Source organism: Oncorhynchus tshawytscha, unplaced genomic scaffold, assembly GCF_018296145.1.
Source record: "Oncorhynchus tshawytscha isolate Ot180627B unplaced genomic scaffold, Otsh_v2.0 Un_scaffold_4246_pilon_pilon, whole genome shotgun sequence".
Lineage (NCBI taxonomy): Eukaryota > Metazoa > Chordata > Actinopteri > Salmoniformes > Salmonidae > Oncorhynchus > Oncorhynchus tshawytscha.
Window position 1 is genome coordinate 181,957 of NW_024609831.1, and position 22,886 is coordinate 204,842.

General features: G+C 43.3%; 1 protein-coding gene across 2 annotated transcripts in view; it reads left to right on the forward strand.

The window, feature by feature from the left end:
• The first annotated feature begins 488 nt into the window (after positions 1-488).
• col5a2b (collagen, type V, alpha 2b) overlaps positions 489-22,886 on the forward strand; it is a 62,133-nt gene continuing 39,735 nt past the window's right edge. The window contains exons 1-25 of one of the 2 annotated variants that reach the window (XM_042319412.1): positions 489-817; positions 6,394-6,642; positions 6,870-7,091; positions 7,417-7,433; positions 7,681-7,713; positions 7,856-7,888; positions 8,316-8,369; positions 8,579-8,671; positions 9,087-9,164; positions 10,982-11,026; positions 11,138-11,191; positions 12,486-12,539; positions 17,191-17,244; positions 17,610-17,663; positions 17,845-17,898; positions 18,025-18,069; positions 18,225-18,278; positions 18,657-18,701; positions 19,063-19,116; positions 19,388-19,486; positions 19,754-19,798; positions 21,576-21,674; positions 21,914-21,967; positions 22,491-22,598; positions 22,772-22,825. In XM_042319412.1, the coding sequence (XP_042175346.1) occupies positions 727-817; positions 6,394-6,642; positions 6,870-7,091; positions 7,417-7,433; positions 7,681-7,713; positions 7,856-7,888; positions 8,316-8,369; positions 8,579-8,671; positions 9,087-9,164; positions 10,982-11,026; positions 11,138-11,191; positions 12,486-12,539; positions 17,191-17,244; positions 17,610-17,663; positions 17,845-17,898; positions 18,025-18,069; positions 18,225-18,278; positions 18,657-18,701; positions 19,063-19,116; positions 19,388-19,486; positions 19,754-19,798; positions 21,576-21,674; positions 21,914-21,967; positions 22,491-22,598; positions 22,772-22,825 (1,842 nt within the window). In that variant the 5' untranslated portion in view covers positions 489-726. The remainder of the gene's footprint in view (positions 818-6,393; positions 6,643-6,869; positions 7,092-7,416; positions 7,434-7,680; positions 7,714-7,855; positions 7,889-8,315; positions 8,370-8,578; positions 8,672-9,086; positions 9,165-10,981; positions 11,027-11,137; positions 11,192-12,485; positions 12,540-17,190; positions 17,245-17,609; positions 17,664-17,844; positions 17,899-18,024; positions 18,070-18,224; positions 18,279-18,656; positions 18,702-19,062; positions 19,117-19,387; positions 19,487-19,753; positions 19,799-21,575; positions 21,675-21,913; positions 21,968-22,490; positions 22,599-22,771; positions 22,826-22,886) is intronic. The other variant, XM_042319413.1, reaches the window with a different exon arrangement.

Genomic DNA, 22,886 nt, shown 5'->3' on the forward strand with positions numbered 1-22,886 from the left:
CCAGAGCCGCCCGTCTGTCCTGAGCTGCCAGAGCCGCCCGTCTGTCCTGAGCTGCCAGGGCCGCCCGTCTGTCCTGAGCTGCCAGAGCCGCCCGTCTGTCCTGAGCTGCCAGGGCCGCCCGTCTGTCCTGAGCTGCCAGAGCCGCCCGCCCGTTCTCTTGTTCTTTTGTATTCAGTCTCATTAATTTATATTATGGATACATACCACGCTGGATTTTGGTCCTCCGATCCTTCCTACTACTCCTCCTCGTCAGAGCTCTAGGATGACACACATGACATCCTATATATAGGGCCTTTTACTGTTACTATAATGTCATCTGTAATCAGAAACGGATTCTATTTTCAGTAATCTGCTGAACGCTGGCTGTCTGAGACTGAGAGCACAGGAAAAAAGGAAGAAAATTAGAGGTTAGACAACCCTTTAAAAGAGGGAGTGAGAGAGAGAGAGTGAGTGGCGGGAGAGAGAGAAGTAGAGAGAGAGAGAAGTAGAGAGAGAGTGAGGTGGCGCGAGAGAGAGAAGTAGAGAGAGAGAGAGAGAGAGAGTGAGAGAGAGAGACTGTTTCTCTGGTCTAGTTCAGGCAGTTCTTTTCTCTTCTCAAGGCTACCTGGATATTACTGGATGGTACTGTGCACTGCAACACTAGCCTAGCTCTCTCATCCTCCTCTCCTCTCGTCTTCCTCTCTGCCCTGTACGTGTGTTGGGAAGGTGCCTGTCTCAGGTGTAGACATGGCCACCTCTGTGCTCTCCAGGATTATTCTATGTCTGGCTATATCTCTGTTTCCGGTATTGACAGTGACCAGCCAGGATGTCAACCTAGGTGAGTGGATGGGGCTGCACTGCATGACTTATGGTCTGACTGACAGATGATTGTGTTGATTGCTATTGCTTGTACTGAGTGATATGAATTGCTCATGTGTTTAACTTTTTGTTCTACATTTTTTTAATTGATTGATTTAATTGATTTAATAATTAGAAGTCGTAGGCTGCGTCAGGCGCAGACGACATTACAGATGTCACATTGAATTGAATAATTGATAAAACTGACCTTGTCCAAGAGAGAATTACATGGCTATCAAAACGTCATGCCAAGCTAAGCCTACACCAAACACAGACCAGGCTATCAAAACGTCATGCCAAGCTAAGCCTACACCAAACACAGACCAGGCTATCAAAACGTCATGCCAGGGTAAGCCTACACCAAACACACAATTCATTGGTATTTTTTGTAGAATTCACAATGTGGAAAATGAAGGGCGGAAAAAACCTGTTTTTATGGGTATTATGATGCGTCCACTATGGTGGACTGTTATGGTCCTCTTCGGCAGGTAGATGGCAGGTGGTCAAGATTGACACATTACACACAATGCAATTTAAAAACTACAGTAAAATCAATTACTACTATATCAACCCTATCAACAGCACAGAGGTGCCCGTTTAGGAGTCGCCTCATCAAAGAATACCTCTAATCACACCTCTAATCACACCTCTAATCACACCTCTAATCACACTGACACACTATCCTTGAAGCTTTTCTCTGAAGACAGTTTTCAGGTAGCTTGGTAACCCGTTCCACAGAACTGCAGCAGAGTACAGGAATGACTGTTTTTCCATGGAGATCTTGAGTCTACAGGGAACACATTTTGTAAAAGTCCCTCTGGGAACAAAGGATTATGGTTGCAAAGCTACCCGTAATATAACAAAGTTACTGGAATCTTCAGTGATCTATGGCAATCTATGGTAGCTTTGGTGATTTATACTTGAATACTAAAAAATATATATATTCATATATAATATACATTTTTTATATCTGTGTCCATATTGTCCATGAGTTTCTAGTGGATAGACCACATGGTTCAAGAGAAAAGAGCATAATTAATTAAAAAAGCCAACAATGGCATTAACTCAGCAACTCTTCCAACTATTGTCTTTTTTCACAACTGCCACCAGTTTGGCCACAAAACATTTACAACAAAGACATATTGACATAGTAAAATAAATACAAGTGTGTAAAAATATATAAATAATATTTCATGCTGAAACAACCCTCATTAAACACAAATGATATTCACTAAGGTTTATATTTCAGATGTTTTACAGTTTTGTCATTCCATTTTTTTATTTTAAGTCATCTTATTAGACATGTGTATGTATATATATATATATATACTGTATATATACTGTATATATATTTTACATGTGATAAGCCACACAGAGGGACAGAGATAATTACAGACACCTGTTATTATCTGAAGTACCCAAAAAGGCCCCTAGATGTCATCTGGTAAGATTCCATATATTCCTTGAAAGTTACCAACATTCTGTTAGTTTACTGGTAAAGTACTCGAAAGTTTAGAGTAATATACCGTACTGTTGCAACCCTTCTCAGGATAGATCAAGCATGTCAATGAGAGGATGCAACACTTTTATGCGTTTGATACTTTTATGGGCCTTATTGAACATCTATAGGTGATGTATAAGCAACGTTCATATTTCCTTTTCTATCTTTCTATTTTTTTCTTTTCTTTTTTGTTTTAAGTTTGTGTTCAGTTTACACGCCTCAATATCACAATTATTTTCTCACAATGAAATATAAAGTACTAAAATGTGTCTAATATTTTTTACTGTAGGAAGTGGTTTGTTTTATAAGTACCATCATACCTCACTCACAGCAGGTTCAGTCCAGTTTACAGGCCACCCAGTCTCTGGACCACGTTGGCCTTGTACTCAACATCACACCCCAAAAACAGAAAATAAAATCAACACTTTTAATGGATGCTATTTTCTCATTGTTCATATTGTAGCTTGTTTCAATAGAGTAAATAAAATGTTCAAATGTTCAAATACAACTAATGGGACAGGTTCTCTCACAAATGTCTGGATACACACACACATGGATAGAATACATATTTTTATTTGGTTTTTACAAGGCATGTCAGTTAGGAACAAATTCTTCTCTACAATAACAGCAACAAAAATACATCCCTCTGAGACAGACTACGTGTTAAAGTGGTGTTGTGTGCATGACTGGCTGGCTGGCTGACTGGCTGGCTGACTGGCTGGCTGGCTGGCTGACTGGCTGCTGACTGGCTGACTGGCTGACTGGCTGGCTGGCTGGCTGGCTGACTGGCTGGCTGACTGGCTGGCTGGCTGGCTGGCTGGCTGACTGGCTGGCTGACTGGCTGGCTGCTGGCTGACTGGCTGACTGGCTGGCTGGCTGGCTGGCTGACTGGCTGACTGGTTGGCTGACTGGCTGGCTGGCTGGCTGGCTGACTGGCTGGCTGACTGGCTGGCTGACTGGCTGGCTGGTTGACTGGCTGGCTGACTGGCTGACTGGCTGGCTGGCAGGGCTATTTCAGTGCAAGGCTGAATGAAGGGTTGTAGAGCGCCATGGCCATAATGATGTGGGGACAGACCAAAACAGGCCACTGATTTTGGTTAGGGGTTTGCCAGAGAGCGACCGGACACACCCAGTGAAATGATGAATGCTGGGTATGAATATGCTTCATACTGTCGGCATCCACAAAGCCCATTTCACTTTAGGAGTATGCTGTCTTTGAACAGCGAAGGATGTAAGTTACTGATGTGGGGAACAAAACGTATTATTGAGTCTGGTTTCTCTCCTTGTCGTTTTGTGTCTGCTTGTGTAGCGACAGGTCAATCAGGTGATAAGTAGGCCTAACTTTACCTGCCACCTGGGCCCGGCTTTTTAAAAGTTATCTGTCCAGATTACATCTATCGGATAAGATGAAATGCATAGAAACAGAATGAATAGAACGGGAGTTCCCATTCAAGTCAATGATTCATCCTATTCATTCGTTCTATTCATTCTATATCTATGTCTTTAATCCTATCCGATAGGTGAACTCCAGATAGATAAGGCCCTGATGACTGGTGTTAGCTCAAACAAGCTGATGCCTAGGCTTTAGCTCAGCGGGTGGAAGCAGACTTGTTGCAGGCAGGCAACCTGAGTTCAAACCCAGTAGGTCACACCTGCTGCACGGGGGTTTAGGCCCATGTTGCTATAGAAAACGTCTTAGTGTAAAAAGTCACAGGTATTGTGTAGTAAGGGTGCTGCTGAGGGGAGGACAGCTCACCTGGAAACCATGTGTTCGATGTATTTGATACCGTTCCACTGATTCCGCTCCAGTCATTACAACGAGCCCGTCCTCCCCAAGCCATAACCTTTTGTGGTGCATTGTTTGAGCAGATTAACGCTACAGTGAAAAAGACAAGAAAACCATACTTTCCAAAATGTTCCCCCATGTTCTGTAGCTGTAAAACACTATACTATTGGACAATGTGTGATAGTGCTTGATAATATAACAGCAAGATCACTTTCACCTGACTTCACAGCTGAGCAGCACAGTGACATGAAGGTCAGTGTGTAGTGGGAAGTTATAGCAGGCGGCCATATTGGATAATTAACTGAAGAGGAACGGTGTTTTGGTCCATGTACAAACCACAAATGGATTCAATTTACAGTAACCACAGGCCTCACTGTTATAGTGATCAACACTCTGAATATAATGGGTTTAATAATAACACCCTGGTTGGTGAAGTCAATATACATATTATTGATTCATTTACATTATTCACTTGGGTACAGCTGACTTAATAATGTTATAACATTTTGTAAATGGAAGTTGGTCCATATGATGAAGCGTTTAGATTCCATGGCTGTGGAGTTAGCTGGGTGTGGCCTCTCATAGCTGGCCCAGACATACAGCCCAGCCACAGGCACATGCTAAGCATAACCTATAATATAGGCCGCTGTGGTTTTCCCTGAAATAACTCCTGCTTTTGAAAAGTAGCTTCTCTCTTGGGGAGAAGCTCGCCCACATAATGAGTACTTAGAAGTTACGTTTTTCATATAAAACTGGCTAAGTTTATAAAAGTGAGATTCCGCAAGGATACTACATATAGCACTGCAGCAGGTGGTCAGTGTTTCTCCTAGTTTCACTCCCTTAGTTTCCAACAGAGGCCCCACCACCCCGCCTAGATAATGCCATGGGAGGTGCTTGGGTTGTTTCTTGCTTCCAGGCAGCATCTGTATTGGAGCGATGTTTCCCCGATTCACAGATGAATTGTGAAAAGAGCTTCTGTTCTGTGTCATCGTTCTGTGTATCATCTTCCTCTTATCGTCAGGGAACTTTAGTCTCAGGGATCTCATTGAAGTGGGAAGAGCAACGTAGGCACCTATTTATAAAGGTACAAAAATAACATCAAGCCCAGAACCTGAATGGAAAGTCTGATTTCTTAGTCTATATTACTGGTTTGGACTTACATGACGTCACTGTCTTACTCAGTACTTATGTCGACTATATTTAGATGTAGGCCTAGAATTTACAACTTCAAATGACAAGTGGGAAGATGTAATTTTGCTAAGTAACGTAATGATTTATAATGACGAACTTCCTATTTTGTCATAGAAAATGGTGAAATTGCTCTTATGGTGAGCAATCGCCCTACGCAACTACATCCTTGGTATGAGCTTCTTCCAAGATTCATAATTACACATTGGAGGAAAAACATTTAACTTCACATTTTGACAATGAAGAGCTTCACTGAAAATGATAGAAACATAAAGAGTAGGTCATAAAGAGTAGGTCATAAAGAGTAGGTCATAAAGAGTAGGTATGAGTATATCCTGACCTACTCATAAAGAGTAGGTCATAAAGAGTAGGTCATAAAGAGTAGGTCATAAAGAGTAGGTCATAAAGAGTAGGTATGAGTATATCCTGACCTACTCATAAAGAGTAGGTCATAAAGAGTAGGTCATAAAGAGTAGGTCATAAAGAGTAGGTCATAAAGAGTAGGTCATAAAGAGTAGGTCATAAAGAGTAGGTCATAAAGAGTAGGTCAGGACATTCTATCCTGGGGACAATCTGAGACGGTGTTAATGTGTTACATTCTACATAAAAACCCTAAACTGAACGCTTCACGCATTGGCGAGTTTGTGGCAAGTGAGCTATACTTGATTAAACAGAATTTCGGACGTGTTCCTAAACACAATGACACCAACACCACATTGTCCACATTATAGTAAATGTGAGATGGTCCCACTCTGGGACAGTGTTCTCTCTCTTCAGTCTGCCACCTAGTGGCCATAGAAGAAACACAATTTACAAGACTAATAATTTTGTCACATGGACACTCATCAGGTCACATGGTCCTTAAAAACTCTCATCCCTCATCAGGCCTCCTAAACATCCCCTTGATTCTATTTGCCAGAAATGATCATTCATGCTTTTCGTCATCTCTGAAAATCCCAGAAACATGGTGGTGTTGTTTCCTGGTGTTATTGTAGAGGGTTATTCTACCTCTTACCTCATATGGGTTGAGGACATAACATGTAAAGATGCGTGTGTAAATGCTGTTTACTTGCTGTGGCAGGGCACGAAGACAGCTGTGCCGAAAACGGCAAAGTCTACAGCAACAACGAGATTTGGAACCCGGAGCCATGTAAGATCTGTGTGTGTGACCTGGGGACTATTACCTGTGAGGACATCCGATGTGAAGACCTAGCCTGTAAGGAAACCAGCACCCCTGAGGGAGAATGTTGCCCTGTCTGTTCTGAGGCCGCAGGAACCCAGGGCCAGCAGGCTACTACCTGGGATAATCTGCTACCAAAGATCAAAACAGGTGACTACATTCTCACCACATCACATTGATCCATGTTTTACAGTTCCAAGTGCCCACTAAGAGAATTATTCCTCATGGTCATGATGGAATGGTGTTCGATTAATGGTGTTGTTACATTTCTTACAACATTCTCATTTCAGACTCTCTACATCCTCTCAGTTCTCTCAGTATTTTCTAATAGGACCTACGTCTGATTCATATTCTGTTCTTCAATCTCCATGACTCAGTAGACGAGAAGAAGGATGAGACCTGCAGGGACAACGGGCAGGTGTACGCCCACAACGACATGTGGACCCCAGAGCCGTGCAGGGTGTGTGTGTGTGACAGTGGAACCACCATCTGTGAGGAGGTGCAGTGTGAGATGGTGGGGAACTGTGAGAAGGTGACCATCCCTGAGGGAGAGTGCTGCCCCGTGTGTGACAGCTTCTCCAGCGCTAACAGGAGGATAGGTGAGATATATATGTATATATACATACATGCTTAAACATATATATGAATTATATGTCTAAAGGGCGGGGCTCACATGTCTACATCACATCATTACCTCAGACGAACTGTGACTGCAAGGTGTTGCATGGAAACCCAAGTGTGAAACGTAGCGATTAACTTTGGATTCCCTGGAGGTGTCTCACTGACTGATGATAAGAGGGGAAAACACACTAGATTTCATAGTGTTTCAATATATAACACAGTATCAAGTCATTGAAGATCACATGTCAAATTAAGGATGAAAGATCTACATTAATCTGATTTCTTCCTTTCCCTTCCTCAAAGAAATGATGGCGTTCAAGGTGAGTAATGATAAAAGATATTCTCAATCTTCGGTTTTCCAATTTTTACTTGGACACACCCCTGAATATTAGCCTGAGTGCCCGTCTGTTTGTGTTGTCACGCCAACTCCTTGTCACTCATTGTCATACACGTATTTGGCTTGACAATGAGCAATGGCGTTGGTAAGAGCACAAACAGATCTGGAACCAGGCTACCTGAATAGCTGAGCTGATTGTCACATTGTTATGTGATGCATTTGATTTCCAGGGTCAGAAAGGCGAACCTGGTGATATCCCTTACGTAAGTCTGTGTTCATACCTCTCAGAGACAGTGCATCTGTTAATTAGCAATTCATGTGACTTTTGACACCTATTATGACAACTGTTATCAAAAACATCATACTGTCACTTTTATAAGTGTTTTTGTTTGTTTTTGTTTCCAGGTCGTGGGGCCAGTAGGTCAACCCGGACCAATGGTGAGCACTCTGTAGACATTATTATTTGACATGATTATGTTATAAGTTTCTCATACGGGTCATTGTTATGGCTGGAATTGAATCAATGGAACTGTACCAAAGACATCAAACACATGGATACAATGTGTTTGACTCCATTCCATTGATTCTATTCCAACCATTACAATGAGCCCGTCCTCTTATAGCTCCTCCCACCAGCCTCCTCTGGTATACTGCATAGAAGTTTGGCTGGCCACTCCCCTCCTAATTTTCAGTCAGATTCCCTTTACCACACTAGATGGTACTATAGAGTGTCAGTAACCAAGGAGGGTTAGCTGATGCTACTACTGCGGTCTCTGTCCACAGCTACAGTGGGAAGACACTACTGCTAGTGTAAAATATCACGTGAAGTGATCATGTTTTCTTGTTATCTGTGTCAATGTTTCAGGGTCCTCCCGGAGCTCAGGGGAGCAGAGGATACACTGGTTTCAAGGGCAGAAAAGTATGTCTAACACCATGACATTTACATCTAGAGAAGCGTGTTACAATACTGCGATTCAATGTGACCGAGGACCAACAAACTATCCTGAGATAACTCACTGCTCTTCAGTACCTTCATATGTTGAATCTGGTAGACATGTCGAATCATCTCTGTAGTAGTGACGTTCAATACTGTCACTCATGTGTTTGCATATGTTTCCTCAAATCCAGGGTTTACAGGGCCCAGCTGGCATCGACGGGGAACCAGGAGTCCCAGGGAACCCTGGTGAGCCAGGATCCCCCGGCCAGCCCTCACACCCTGGGGTGAGTTTGTCCGTCTGTCTCCCCAGCCCGACACTTCACTGGTGCAGTCTGTAACCTTCATTTCTGGTCAGAAGTGATTTCCCTCCCTACACTTGTTAGTAAACTGACTGAGAGGGTTGGTTCTGGAAAAAATACAGCCATTTTGTATTTTGTTTAGCTTTTTGGACGAATGTACTTGCTGTACCTGAAATCATTTTCACCCCAAAACGTCAATTAAGTAACATGAAGAGACTTGGGGGCTTGTAGGGATAGCTCAGAGATTCCAAACCTTTTCTATCCCTCTTCTCATTGTACCTGTCCAGTTGAGGGGGGGGACACTGCACCTATTCTCTTCATACGGAGTCTGTGGTCACCAGTGAAGAACTTCCACACCATGGTGATAATGAATGAATGACCGTCCTCCTCTCCCCCCCAGGGTCAGCTGGTCTCTCAAATGGCAGCAGGCTTCGGTGAGAAATCAGCTGGGATGATGGGAATGATATCTGGCAACAGGGTGAGTTACTATTAAATCACCTGGGATGATGGGGATGATATCTGGCAACAGGGTGAGTTACTATTAAATCACCTGGGATGATGGGGATGATATCTGGCAACAGGGTGAGTTACTATTAAATCACCTGGGATGATGGGGATGATATCTGGCAACAGGGTGAGTTACTATTAAATCACCTGGGATGATGGGGATGATATCTGGCAACAGGGTGAGTTACTATTAAATCACCTGGGATGATGGGGATGATATCTGGCAACAGGGTGAGTTACTATTAAATCACCTGGGATGATGGGGATGATATCTGGCAACAGGGTGAGCTGCTATTAAATCACCTGGGATGATGGGGATGATATCTGGCAACAGGGTGAGTTACTATTAAATCACCTGGGATGATGGGGATGATATCTGGCAACAGGGTGAGTTACTATTAAATCACCTGGGATGATGGGGATGATATCTGGCAACAGGGTGAGTTACTATTAAATCACCTGGGATGATGGGGATGATATCTGGCAACAGGGTGAGTTACTATTAAATCACCTGGGATGATGGGGATGATATCTGGCAACAGGGTGAGTTACTATTAAATCACCTGGGATGATGGGGATGATATCTGGCAACAGGGTGAGTTACTATTAAATCACCTGGGATGATGGGGATGATATCTGGCAACAGGGTGAGTTACTATTAAATCACCTGGGATGATGGGGATGATATCTGGCAACAGGGTGAGTTACTATTAAATCACCTGGGATGATGGGGATGATATCTGGCAACAGGGTGAGCTACTATTAAATCACCTGGGATGATGGGGATGATATCTGGCAACAGGGTGAGCTACTATTAAATCACCTGGGATGATGGGGATGATATCTGGCAACAGGGTGAGCTACTATTAAATCACCTGGGATGATAGGGATGATATCTGGCAACAGGGTGAGCTACTATTAAATCACCTGGGATGATTGGGCGGAAATCTGGCAACAGGGTGAGCTACTATTAAATCACCTGGGATGATGGGGAGGATATCTGGCAACAGGGTGGGTTACTATTAAATCACCTGGGATGATGGGGATGATATCTGGCAACAGGGTGAGCTACTATTAAATCACCTGGGATGATGGGGAGAATATCTGGCAACAGGGTGAGCTACTATTAAATCACCTGGGATGATGGGGATGATATCTGGCAACAGGGTGAGTTACTATTAAATCTGCTGTCCTCTACAAAAAAGTCCCAAACAAACCTCATTGCATGGTAGTCCTTGCTAAGTGTGTGTGTCCATGGGCAGTAGATTGTAAACAAGGAAAGACATACTGCAGAGTATTAACCACAGGAGGCTGGTGTTACCTTAATTTGGGAGGACAGGCTCGTGTTGATGGCTGGAGCGGAATTAGTTTCACGGTTTCCATGGTTTCCATGTGTTTCCGTGTGTTTGATGCCATTCCATTTGCTCCGTTCCAGACATTATTATGAGCCGTCCTCCCCTCAGCTGCATCCTGTCTAATACATTGTCTTTGGCGGGCTTGATTGAATGACAGTTCATCTAGGTTTGTGCCTATATTACTCATTACTCTGTCTCTGTATTTATTTATTTATTTAATTAATCCGTTATTTTACCAGGTAAATTGACTGAGAACACATTCTCATTTGCAGCAACGACCTGGGGAATAGTTACAGGGGAGAGGAAGGGGAGGAATGAGACAATTGTAAACTGGGGATTATTAGGTGACCGTGATGGTTTGATGGCCAGATTGGGAATTTAGCCAGGACACCAGGGTTAACACCCCTGTATGTTGTCTCCATGTATATTTTAGGGTGAGGCAGGACCAAGAGGGCCTCCTGGACAGTCCGGTCAACCAGTAAGTCAAAGATGGCTGACTATATCTACCTTTCAGACATCAATTCTTAATGGAGATAATTTCTGTAAGTAAACAGAATGTGTTCATTTCCTTTTCCTCCCTGTCTCGTAGGGCTCTACAGGGGGGCAGGGGGCCCCAGGAGATGTTGGAGACCCCGGATCCATGGTAAGAACCATGCATAACCTCTGCATCAGTCATCTCTCTGATGCTTTTTTGACTGGGTTTGAATCCTGATCACCTACATACTTGAAGACTGTTAGCCCATTGAGCTAAAGCCTAGTCATTAGCACAGGGAGCTAACTCAACAAAAAAAGGGCCTAAGCCATTGTTCCCCAACTGGCGGCCCACGGAAATCAGAAATCGGTTCCAAAGTATTCGCGCGCATAATATAGAGTTAAACAGGTTGTGATCACATTAAACAGGTTGTGATCACATTAAACAGGTTGTGATCACATTAAACAGGTTGTGATCGCATTAAACAGGTTGTGATCACATTAAACAGGTTGTGATCACATTAAACAGGTTGTGATCACATTAAACAGGTTGTGATCACATTAAACAGGTTGTGATCACATTAAACAGGTTGTGATCACATTAAACAGGTTGTGATCGCATTAAACAGGTTGTGATCGCATTAAACAGGTTGTGATCACATTAAACAGGTTGTGATCGCATTAAACAGGTTGTGATCACATTAAACAGTTTGTGATCACATTAACAGGTTGTGATCACATTAAACAGGTTGTGATCACATTAAACAGGTTGTGATCACATTAAACAGGTTGTGATCACATTAAACAGGTTGTGATCACATTAAACAGGTTGTGATCACATTAAACAGGTTGTGATCACATTAAACAGGTTGTGATCGCATTAAACAGGTTGTGATCGCATTAAACAGGTTGTGATCACATTAAACAGGTTGTGATCGCATTAAACAGGTTGTGATCGCATTCAAATGTAAGCAAGGTGAGAAATGATCTGTTTGGGCTTCTTGATGTCAATTTGTAGTCTACAAATGATTTGTAATTATGTTCCTGACCATCCGCTCAATAAAAAAATCATACCGCGGCTGAGTCAACTGACTAATCTTCCTGGTTTAGGCATTATCTCAGGGAGCTAACACAAGTCTTCAGTTCTCAGGCAAAGTTATCATCATCACACCAGCTTCAATCGCTGAACTACCTCCGCTACCAATCACACACTGTCTTGAGGTGTTACACCAAGATCTACCAATCACACACTGTCTTGAGGTGTTACACCAAGATCTACCAATCACACACTGTCTTGAGGTGTTACACCAAGATCTACCAATCACACACTGTCTTGATGTATTACACCAATATCTACCAATCACACACTGTCTTGCGGTGATCTACCAATCACAGTCTGTCTTGAGGTGTTACACCAGAGCTATATGTTGTATTGACTGTGTGTGATTGGACATGTTTTTATACAGGGTGGCTTTGGTTACAGAGGACCTGAGGGCCCACCAGGAAAACCAGGACTAGATGTAAGTACTCTACACTCCAACAGACATCGGTCGTGTCCCTATTCCCTATATAGTGCAATACTTTTGACCAGGACCCATAGGGCCAGTGGTGAGGAACAACCCGCATTAGATATGACGTCGTCTGAGTATGAATGAGCCTAGTATGTTGATATTGGTTGCTTTCTGCATATGTTCCTTCATAGTATGTAGTAAGATTAGTGCAGAGTTTTTCCTAGCCACCGTGCTTCTGCATTGCTTGCTGTTTGCGGTATTAGGCTGGGTTTCTGTACAGCACTGTGACATCTGCTGATGGAAAGAGCTTTATAAATACATCTTATTGATAGGCGCCGGTTGTGTCTAACTCTGCCCTAACATGCCATGTTGTGTCATTAACTCGTTTAATAACTTTTATCGGAGATGGTAGAACGCCAAGTTAAACCTCTTGGCTATTAGAGAACACGAAACTGCCTGACACACCTTTGTTCAGGATTATACAATGGGTGGTAATGCCTTTGAAGCTGGTGTTTGTGTTACGGTTTTCTTGGGGTGAAGGAGAGGCAGACCAAAATGCAGCATGGTTACTTTGATTCATGGTTCTTTAATAAAGAAACTACACATAAACAAACAAGAACCGTGAAAACCTAAACAGCCTATCTGGCGCAAACAAACATAGCGACAGGAACAATCCCCCACGAAACACTCAAAGAATATGGCTGCCTAAATATGGTTCCCAATCAGAGACAACGATAAACACCTGCCTCTGATTGAGAACCACTTCAGGCAACCATAGACTTTTCTAGATAACCCCACTATACCACAATCCCAATACCTACAAAAAAACAAGACAAAACACACCACATAATTAACCCATGTCACACCCTGGCCTGAACAAAATAATAAAGAAAACACAAAATACTAAGACCAGGGTGTGACAGTTTGGAGGATATATTGGCTTGGTTCCAAGGCCCGAAGCGAACCATGGCAACATGTCCTCCAAACACCAGTTTCTCGGGCATGTCACTTAAGCGAACCCAACATGGAGACTTAGATTTTATTTTTTAACCTTTGTTCTACATCAAACTTTACTGTATTGAACATTTAGGCTTACACACCTATCCAGAATCAGTTTCACATTATGTTGGAGTGCTGTTTGTTTACCTTTCTGAAGTGCTGTTCATCTGTTGAACCCATACAAAAAAAGATTGCAGTCAGAGTACAGTATAACTGCAGTACACTGTTATATACACTGTACACTGTCCTACAATCTAAGCTAGATGCCCTCAATCTGTCACGACTTCCACCAAAGTCGGTCCCTCTCCTTGTTCGGGTGGCGTTCGGCGGTCAACGTCACCGGTCTTCTAGCCATCGCCGATCCACCTTTAATTTTCCATTTGTTGTGTCTTGTCTTCTCACACACCTGGTTTCAACTCCATCATTACATGTTGTGTATTTAACACTCTGTTCCCCCCATGTCCTTGTCCGGAATTGTTTATTGTAGTGCTTGTGCACGTTATGCTGGTGTGTAACTGGTTTTGTTTTACCCATTGATTTATTGTTCTGTTTACGGTGGTTTTGTTTATTAAACTGTGCCGTTGTAAATCAGTTTTTGCTCTCCTGCGCCTGACTTCTCTGCCGCCAGTACGCACCCCCTACACAATCTCACACAAATCCTCAAGGAATCCACCAGGTACAACCCTAAATCCATAAACATGGGCACCCTTATAGATAATATAGATAATATCCTGACCAACTTGCCCTCCAAATACACCTCTGCTGTTTTCGATCAGGGTCTCAGCGATCACTGCCTCATTGCCTGCATCTGCTATGGATCGTGGTCAAACGACCACCCCTCATCACTGTTAAACGCTGCCTAAAACTTCTGCGAGTAGGCCTTTCTAATCGACCTGGCCCAGGTATCCTGGAAGGATATTGACCTCATCCCGCCAGTCGAGGATGTCTGGTCATTCTTTAAAAGTAATTTCCTCACCATCTTAAATAAGCATGCCCCTTTCAAAAAGTGTAGAACTAAGAACAGATATAGCCCTTGGTTCACTCCAGACCTGACTGCCCTTGACCAGCACAAAAACATCCTGTGGCGGACTGCAATAGCTTCGAATAGTCCCCGCGATATGCAACTGTTCAGGGAAGTCAGGAACCAATACACGCAGTCAGTCAGGAAACAGAAATTTGCACCCTGTAGCTCTAACTCCAAAAAGTTTTGGGACACTGTAAAGTCCATGGAGAACAAGAGCACCTCCTCTTGTTCTCCATTGACTTTACAATGTCCCAAAACTTTTTGGGACTTTCTGCCCACTGCACTGAGGCTAGGTAACATGGTCACCACCGATAAATCTATGATAATCGAACATTTCAATAAGCATTTCTCTACGGCTGGTCATGGTTTCCTCCTGGCTACCCCAACCCCGGCCAACAGCCCCCCCGCAGCTACTTGCCCGAGCCTCCCCAGCTTCTCCTTCACCCAAATCCAGGTAGGAGATGTTCTGAAAGAGCTGCAAAACCTGGACCCGTACAAATCAGCTGGGCTAGACAATCAGGACCCTCTCTTTCTAAAACTATCCGCTGCCATTGCACAACCTATTATTACCAGTCTGTCGGGGTCATCCCCCTCTTCAAAGGGGGTGACACTCTAGACCCAAACTGTTATAGACCTATATCCATCCTGCCCTGCCTCTCTAAAGTCTTCGAAAGCCAAGTTAATAAACAGATCACTGACCATTTCAAATCCCACCGTAGCTTCTCTGCTGTGCAATCCAGTTTCCGAGCTGGTCACAGGTGCACCTCAGCCACGCTCAAGGTACTAAACAATATCATAACCGCCATCGATAAAATACAGTACTGTGCAGCCGTCTTCATCGACCTGGCCAAGGCTTTCGACTCTGTCAATAACCACATTCTTATTGCCAGACTCAATAGCCTTGGTTTTTCAAATGACTGCCTTGCGTGGTTCACCAACTACTTCACAGACAAGAGTTCAGCGTGTCAAATCAGAGTGCCTGTTGTCCGGACCTCTGGCAGTCTCTATGGGGGTACCACAGGGTTCAATTCTCGGGCTGACTCTTTTCTCTGTATATATCAATGATATCGGTCTGGCTGCAGGTGATTCCCTGATCCACCTCTACGCAGACGACACCATTCTGTATACATCTGGCCCTTCTTTGGACACTGTGTTAACTAACCTCCAAACGAGCTTCAATGCCATACAACACTCCTTCCGTGGCCTCCAACTGCTCTTAAACTCTAGTAAAACCAAATGCATGCTTTTCAACCGTTCGCTACCCTCACCTGCCCGCCCGACCAGCATCACTACCCTGGACGGTTCTGACCTAGAATATGTGGGCAACTACAAATACCTAGATGTCTGGCTAGACTGTAAACTCTCCTTCCAGACTCATATCAAACATCTCCAATCCAAAATCAAATCTAAAATCGGCTTTCTTTTTCGCAGCAAAGCCTCCTTCACTCACGCCACCAAACTTACCCTAGTAAAACTGACTATCCTACCGATCCTCTACTTCGGCGACGTGATCTACAAAATAGCTTCCAATACTCTACGCTGCAAACTGGATGTAGTCTATCACAGTGCCATCTGTTTTATTACCAAAGCGCCTTATACCACCCACCACTGCGACCTGTATGCTCTAGTCGGCTGGCCCTCTCTACATATTCGTGGCAAGACCACTGGCTCCAGGTCACCTATAAGTCTATGCTAGGTAAAGCTCCGCCTTATCTCAGTTCACTGGTCACGATAACAACACCCACCCGTAGCACACGTTCCAGCAGGTATATCTCACTGATCATCCCCAAAGCCATCACCTCCTTTGGCCGCCTTTCCTTCCAGTTCTCTGCTGCCAGTGACTGGAACGAATTGCAAAAATCGTTGAAGCTGGAGACATAAATTTCCCTCACTAACTTTAAACATCAGCTATCTGAGCAGCTAACCGATTACTGCAGCTGTACATAGTCCATCTGTAAATAGCCCACCCAATCTACCTACCTCATCCCCATTATGTTTTTATTAACTTTTCTGCTCTTTTGCACACCATTATCACTACTTGCACATCAGCATCTGCTCATTTATCACTCCAGTGTTAATCTGCTAAATTGTAATTACTTTGCTGCTATGACCTATTAATTGCCATACCTCCTCATGCCATTTGCACACACTGTATATAGACTTTATTTTTTTCTATTGTGTTATTGACTGTACGCTTAAATGGGAACTTATTCTCAACTACCTTACCTGGTTAAATAAAGATGAAATAAAATAAAATAAATGTTTTTAAAAAAAATATATATATATATATATATATACTGTATATAACTGTAGTTAGAATGCAGTATAACGGTAGTGGGCTGCAAATACTGCATCCAAAATAAATAAATACATTTACTGCAGTAATTTTGTAGTGTAACTGCAGTTACAGTGCTGTATAACTGCAGTTATTCTGCAATCACTGCATCCAAAATACCACAGTTGACTGCAGTTACTTCACTTTTACTGCAGTTTCAAAACCACAATTTTTTTGTTGTAAGGGAAATGCTGTTTGTCTATATCTGAGAGTGAAAATTACAACTATTTGTTACCTACCTGTACTGTAATGTCTTCTAGCAGCTGAGAATGCTATGTGAACATGATGTTTTCCCTTCACAGGGAGAATCTGGCCCAGCCGGAATAGATGGAGATAAAGGAGCCGTTGGATCTGCCGTAAGTAACAAACTGTCTTTCAACTGAAGCCAACTATCTGTCAGCCTTCAAACAACCAATTATCTGCATGAAATATCTTTCTCAGTCACTGCAGATCAAATGAGTGATCAAAAACACAATTAATTACACACTTCTTTTATGATAGACATTTCAAGATTTTGATTATACCACTTACAACAATTCCATATGATTAGATTGTATGACTGTGGATGGATGTGCTTTATTTTCCCATCCATATTTTCCCATTTGTGAGTAAAACCAATGAACAATAGTCCACAATTCGAATAGACTGTTGTTTTAATGGGGCCACTGTATATACTTATAAATGTGAAAGTAAAACAGTGATTAAATGTGGTGATTTCCAGGGTGCCAGAGGTTTCCCAGGACTGCCAGGTCACCCTGGACTGAAAGGCCTTAAGGTTAGCAGCAGCACATGGATGATCACAATGCTCATATCTATGTACTGTAGTTTGAAACATGGCTGCATGTACATTTTTTAAAATAGGTAACTTGGCACTGTGCTGTTATGAACTTCTGTGAGATTCATTAGAGCCTAGAACAGACCTGATCAGAACTAATGAGCTAATGTCTCATCAACAGGGTCATGCAGGTCTTCTAGGAGCGAGAGGTCAGTCTGGTGCTGCTGGGTCAAAGGTAAACTCACCATCATGCATATCTTTATATTTGTGCTGCTTCGCAAGGTTACTATCTAAAAATGATCTGTTTCTGTTTGAAATTGCTGCACATATCGTGACTCTCTCTCTCTGTGTTATTTTACAGGGCCCATCAGGTACTCCAGGTGGAATGGGGCCCCCTGGTCCTGCGGTAGGTCATAATCAATGAGTTAATTGCTAATAAATTATTATATGATTGTAATACCTGTTACTGACACACACCAATAGCTGTAAATACGCTGATATGTGTCCAGTCTGTTAGTGAGGAGTGTAATATTATGTCAAATATGATACTGTATATTTTAGGGTCCAGCAGGAATGCAAGGGGAGAGAGGAAGGAGTGGGCCAACTGGACCTGTGGTAAGAGAGATATGACTACCTCTGACCTATAACTCTACATTACACAGCTCCATCTCCTCAATCCATTGATTGCCCACCTGAATTAAATTGATCTGAGGTCAGTTCTTATTCAACATGTGGCATGAGGCATCATTGGTTTATATGTAGGTTCAAAATGTTTTGATTTGGCTTATCAGTGACACATGTTGTAGCCTTTGTTTTTATTTTTTATTTATCCAGGCGAGTCAATTAAGAACTAATTATTATTTACAATGACATCCTGGCTTACAATGACAGCCTATGCTGCCACTGTCCTCCTATGGTGATGTGCATTGATGATGAGATGATAGAGGTGAATTTGTCAAATCTTCTTTCAGTTGTGTATCTCTCTCCATACAGGGGAAACGTGGTGAATCTGGACATATTGGGAAAGCGGGACCACAGGTAGGACCTCTAACATCCAACAAAACATCACCCTTCATATCAAATGATTATCATACACAAATCAGTATGACAAATGCAATATAACAAATGAAAAGCAACACCGTATCTACTCAAAATACACTATTTTCCTGAAAGCCAGTATAAAAGTGTTATACATTTACAAATCAGCAGTGATGTCAACTGGGAACAAGTGATGTTTCCAGTACTAACCAACACCAGATGTGTCCAAAATGGCTCCCTATTTCCTATATAGTTTCTATAGAGTGAAGGGAATAAGGGGCCATTTTGGATACAGCACCAGGTGTGGGTGACATGCAGCCTACTGTACCAACCAACCATCCTGGATGTGATGTGATTCTAGGGTCCTATGGGGATCACTGGAGCTCTAGGATTCCCAGGTAGTCCAGGTATAAAGGTGAGTACTGTTCATTCTTTAATAGACTTTGATGGAGCACAGTCCTCTTCTTCACACCAGCCATGTACTAAATATTGGTTACTCAAACGTATAACCCAGTCCTTCCCCCTCAGAATTACATTTCATTCTAAACAGGCCCATTCGGATTACTCTATTCCGATAAAGATGTTTCTATGAGGGTGTTTTATTCATTATGAGCTATGAATCTGTTCAACAACGGTTGATTAGAGTGCATGTAAACACACTCTGACTGTGACACTGTTGTCTCCAGGGGCAACCAGGGCCCCCAGGAGCACGAGGGACAGGGGGCCAGCAAGGACCAAGAGGGGAGGCCGGACGCGTGGGATTGGCTGGAGCTACGGGAATTCAGGTGTTTGGCTAATTCATGATGCTAATAATCTCTACACCTACGACATCCGTACTATCAACAACTCACCACTTCAGGGTGTAGACTGATTCACTGAAAATGTAGCTGAATCTGGTTTCTGATTGGAACATCCATTGAAAGAAAATTCCATTGTAAATTCCAATGACATGACAAATTACTGTAAATGTTAAAGTATTTTATGCTTAACTGACTTGTCGAGTTAAATTAAGTCTAAATAAATTACTTAAAAAAACATGTTGATTTCTGTAGGGTCCAACAGGAACAGAGGGTGCTGCTGGAACCAAAGGACCATCCGTATGTATAACTTCCTCAATTTCATCTCTCCTTGTTCATCTCCTTGTTCATCTCCTTGTTCAGCTACTCCCTTCTCCTCCCTTCAATCTAATGTGTTTCTCACCTTCCAATATTCCAAATATTAATATCTGATTATGTATTACTCATTATTATGTCAAATCCTTGAAAGTATGTAATAAGGTGTTGGCCCCCACATTCTGTCTGGACAGTAGACTACAGCTTATCTTGTTAGAATGGGCCCTGGTACAGAGTCACAGAGACAGTAGAAGAGAAGAGGACGGAACCTAGCTGTCCTCCGGCTACACCATGGTGCTACCATACAGTCTATCCTGTTAGAATGGGCCCTGGTACAGAGTCACAGAGACAGTAGACTACAGCTTGTCTTGTTAGAATGGGCCCTGGCACAGAGTCACAGAGACAGTAGACTACAGCTTGTCTTGTTAGAATGGGCCCTGGCACAGAGTCACAGAGACAGTAGACTACAGCTTGTCTTGTTAGAATGGGCCCTGGCACAGAGTCACAGAGACAGTAGACTACAGCTTGTCTTGTTAGAATGGGCCCTGGTACAGAGTCACAGAGACAGTAGACTACATGGTGCTACCATACAGTCTGTCCTGTTAGAATGGGCCCTGGTACAGAGTCACAGAGACAGTAGACTACATTCTGTCCTGTTAGAAGCTCTGTCCTGTTAGAATTGGCCCTGGTACAGAGTCACAGAGACAGTAGACTACAGTCTGTCCTGTTAGAATGGGCCCTGCCACAGAGTCACAGAGACAGTAGACTACAGTCTGTCCTGTTAGAATGGGCCCTGGTACAGAGTCACAGAGACAGTAGACTACAGTCTGTCCTGTTAGAATGGGCCCTGGTACAGAGTCAGAGACAGTAGACAGTAGAATGGGCCCTGGTACTCACAGAGACAGACTTGTCTTGTTAGAATGGGCCCCTGGTACAGAGTCACAGAGACAGTAGACTACACAGATGGGCCCTGGACAGAGTCACAGAGACAGTAGACTACAGCTCTGTCCTGTTAGAATGGGCCCCCAGAGTCACAGAGACAGTAGTACAGCCCTGGTACAGAGTCACAGAGACAGTAGACTACAGTCTGTCCTGTTAGAATGGGCCCTGGTACAGAGTCACAGAGACAGTAGACTACAGTCTGTCCTGTAGAATGGGCCCTGGTACAGAGTACAGAGACATAGACTACAGTCTGTCCTGTTAGAAGTACAGAGTCACAGAGACAGTAGACTGTCCTGTTAGAATGGGCCCTGGTACAGAGTCACAGACTACAGTCTGTCCTGTTAGAATGGGCCCTGGTACAGAGTCACAGAGACAGTAGAGTCTGTCCTAGAACTGGTACAGAGTCACAGAGACAGTAGTCTGTCCTGTTAGAATGGGCCCTGGTACAGAGTCACAGAGACAGTAGACTACAGTCTGTCCTGTTAGAATGGGCCCTGGTACAGAGTCAGAGACAGTAGACTACAGTCTGTCCTGTTAGAATGGGCCCTGGTACAGAGTCACAGAGACAGTAGACTACAGTCTGTCCTGTTAGAATGGGCCCTGGTACAGAGTCACAGAGACAGTAGACTACAGTCTGTCCTGTTAGAATGGGCCCTGGTACAGAGTCACAGAAACAGTAGGCTACAGCCTGTCCTGTTAGAATGGGCCCTGGTACAGAGTCACAGAGACAGTAGATTAGTCTGTCCTGTTAGAATGGGCCCTGGTACAGAGTCAGAGACAGAACACAGGTTTAGGTATAATGATGTGATTTCTACCCCAGGGAGCTCCAGGTGTCCAGGGTCTGACTGGACTGCTTGGCCCCGCGGGGCCCCCCGGACCACAGGGAACCACTGGACTGCCCGGGCCTAAGGGCCAACTGGTAAGAGATTTGTTGTTTCATTTTGACCACTCATTTCATTGTTTGGATCAAGAATGGTTGTCAGGTCCCCTAGCTGTTACAAAGGTCATAGGAACTACTGCTGGTTTCCATGCTCCAGTTAAAATGCCATCATATGGCTGCATGTTCATAACGCCGTCAGGAAAAGCTACTTCTAAAAACTTGAGATCGTACATTGTCGGTAGAAACATCTATTCATCATATTCTTCTCTTCTCACAAGGGTGATTTAGGCATTCCCGGATTCAAAGGAGAGGCTGGATTCAAAGGAGAATCTGTAAGATATACAACCCATCATAATGAATGTCTCTCTAATTCCATGGTTTAATAATGTACAGTAGCAACCACATGCGTTTATTGAAAGGCAGGTTATGTTGAAAGGCAGGTTATGTTGAAAGGCAGGTTATGTTGAAAGGCAGGTTATGCTGGCGCTGGTTTCTTTCTGAATGGAGTGCATGTCTATCTGAGCCTTCCTCCAAAGTTCAGCATGTTCAGTTCATTTATTTGGCCTTTGACAGATGTCTCTTGCATTATCGAGCAATGAGTTAAAGACAACATCAAGGGTAGCAACATTTTCCACTGGGCTCTTCCTTCAGTCTAGGCCAGCTTTAAAGTGCTTAGTGCATGTTGAGCAGTTTGATGCTCCTAGGGACATGTAAGTTTATCCACACCCAAAGTTGAGTGCAACAACAATATATTCAATTCATTTCATGGTGCTCTTAAAAGGCCATACAGTAAAATATAACAAACACGAATGTATGATGTGGCAGCCATGTTGTTTGATTATGACGTCATTGTAGGGTGCACCTGGTGATCATGGAGCGCTGGGTCCCATGGGAGAGGAGGGGAGGAGGGGAGGACGGGGTGATGCTGGGACTTCAGGAGCCGCTGGACCCAATGGAGAGAGAGTAAATCAGCTCTTTCACTGACTACAAGAACTTTGTCTGTCTCTGTCTCTTGTCTTTCTCTCTTTCTCTCTCTGTCTTTCCTCAGTACATTCAATAACAGCAAACAGCTAAATTAGTTCATTAAAATCTAAACCTTTTAGCAAATTCTGTTAAAACCAATTTGTTATTTCCAGGGTGCTCCTGGCAGTAGAGGTTTTCCTGGTCAGGATGGGTTACCTGGTCAAAAGGTAGGTTGATTTCTCTTTGAATCTATAGTATAGGTCAGCAGGTATAAGTCATTGAATAATA